Consider the following 2,206-nt stretch of genomic DNA (forward strand, 5'->3'; position numbering starts at 1 on the left):
ATATTTAACCTTTAAAGTATTTTTGTGGTGATGTTTGACATCTCTCTTTTTAGTAGAACCCTAACTTCTTTTATCAATTGTCACCATTTTATTTCACCTTTATTGTTTTAACTATTTATTTTTCTTGTGTTGACGCCTTTCAGTCGAAGTCTCCCTTAAAAAAAATAAAAATAAAAAGATTTCCTGGTAAAATAAAGGTAGAATAAATAAAAATAAGAAATATTTTTGGATTATTTTACAATGAATTTGTCATTTTTTAAATGCAAAAAGTGCACTAAAATTTTAGTTTAAAAATCTTAAAGTTTTTTTAAACCTTCAGATCAAATTTTGGATGAATACTAAACTCTTAGGTAAGACGTTATATATGGAGAGAAAATATACTCACCCTGATTTGTGTGTAATTCTTGATTTGTAACTCATTTGTGCACAAGTACAAAAATTACACATGCACAACTTAAAATTACAACAGCTAAAAACCAATTCTACGCATTTTTCTTTTAAATTCCCCACAAATCACTCTTTCCACGTCTGTAAATGATGCGTTTAAATGCTGCTAGAATGCTCGGTCATCAGAGTTTTCTTGCTTTAAACGTAGATTGTAAATGATATCTGGTGAAACTGACTTTTTACCACTTCTTGAAACAAATAAACCATGATAATTAATTGAATCAAAGTCTATAAATGAGTATATAAAACACTAAAGTTTCTCCCGCTCCACAGCAGGACAGAGTTGATCAGGTTTACGTCCCGCTCCGCTCTCTGGGTGAGGAGGAGTTTGCACCATCAAGAATTGCGCACACACAAATCGGAGTTCATTTTCTCTCCGTATGAATCGGCGGCGTTTACCCAGATGATTGACCCCGATCTGCATCTCGAAGCCGTCGGCCGTTTTCCCGTACGGACAGACCATCACGCCGGCGTTGTTGATGAGGATGTTGAGTTTTGGTTCGTCTGGAAAAAAGATAAAACATAAAATGAATTTAAAAAAAAAACATTTGAGATACTTTTGAGGTGCAGTCACTAGATTTTGACCTCGGTTGATGACTTCTGCAAACTCCCTGATGGACTGACTGTTGGACAGGTCCAGCTTCATGCTCACCACCTCACTGCTGTCGGACTTCTCCTTGATTTCCTTCACCGCCACCTCGGCCTTCTCCATGTCTCTGCAGGCGATGATGACTCTGGCGCCTGAACAGAAACGTCGTTAGAGAACAGCGCCCCCTTCTGACAGAGAAATGTCAACACCAGAGGAATCTGAGGAGAAACTTTTAGCTTTATGTGAACACAACTACACTACCCATAATTCACAGTCAGGATACTGTCCTTCAGTTACATTTTTAAAATAAAAATGAGTGATTACAAATTGTATACAAAATTTGAGAAACTTTATATTTTTACACTAAATCTTAAAATATTATATTCTTTTATTCTGTCCTCCAACAAAACCTGAACATGTTGGTGATATCCAGAGGAAGTTTTAAATTATGGGATGGCCAAAGGACCAACACCCATTTTATGGTAAAGAGCAAAATTTAGAAATGTTCACATTTTTTTTAATAACATGGGGAATAAAAACCTGGAAAACATTTGAAAACCACAAAGTTTTTTTGACCTTTGAATTTCCCTAAAAAATTACCTTTAGTAGCTCCTACAAATTTAAACTCCTGGTAATTTCGTGTCATTACCTTCTAACTCCTAATTTGGAACCGACTTGGGAAAAAATGTTGGATTTAAAAATTGAAAATTTTGAACAGCGTTAGCATGACGAGCTTGGACAACGTTACTTTTTGGTTCGTAGATTTTTGACTGGAATATTGTGAACATCTAATACATGAATGGAGCTGAACAAAACGATACAACATTCAGTATGAACATATTAGTAAAGTGGGCGGGGTTTAACAAAAAACTTCAGTTGCCAAGGAAATAAGAAAAAAATATATTTGCAGATTCTTCTTTAAAGTACATTTCTATTACAGTACAGCGACCCCAAAAAAAAAATCAAATAGTAATGCTCAGCCAGTGAGGGCAGGTCAAAAGGGCGAGGGCGGGTAGTTCCTCTGACCCATAAAACGCCGCTCCTCCCTTTAATTCAGGCCCACAGTGGTCACAAGCTGCATAGGCAAGATTGTGTTCGCATACAAAAAATGCCTGAGCCTTAAATTGAAACATTTCCCGGCAAATATCCGACAACTCAACAAAATTTTCA

At 36.0% G+C, this 2,206-nt stretch overlaps 1 protein-coding gene across 1 annotated transcript in view; it reads right to left on the reverse strand.

The window, feature by feature from the left end:
* Nucleotides 1–2,206, reverse strand: part of rdh12l (retinol dehydrogenase 12, like) — a 3,979-nt gene that overhangs the window by 967 nt on the left and 806 nt on the right. Inside the window, exons 3-4 of the mRNA XM_024280647.2 lie at nucleotides 1,033–1,188; nucleotides 847–951 (exon numbers count right to left, since the gene is read on the reverse strand). Coding sequence (XP_024136415.1) covers nucleotides 847–951; nucleotides 1,033–1,188 — 261 coding nt within the window. The remainder of the gene's footprint in view (nucleotides 1–846; nucleotides 952–1,032; nucleotides 1,189–2,206) is intronic.

This window comes from Oryzias melastigma, linkage group LG20, assembly GCF_002922805.2.
Source record: "Oryzias melastigma strain HK-1 linkage group LG20, ASM292280v2, whole genome shotgun sequence".
Classification (NCBI taxonomy): Eukaryota; Metazoa; Chordata; class Actinopteri; order Beloniformes; family Adrianichthyidae; genus Oryzias; species Oryzias melastigma.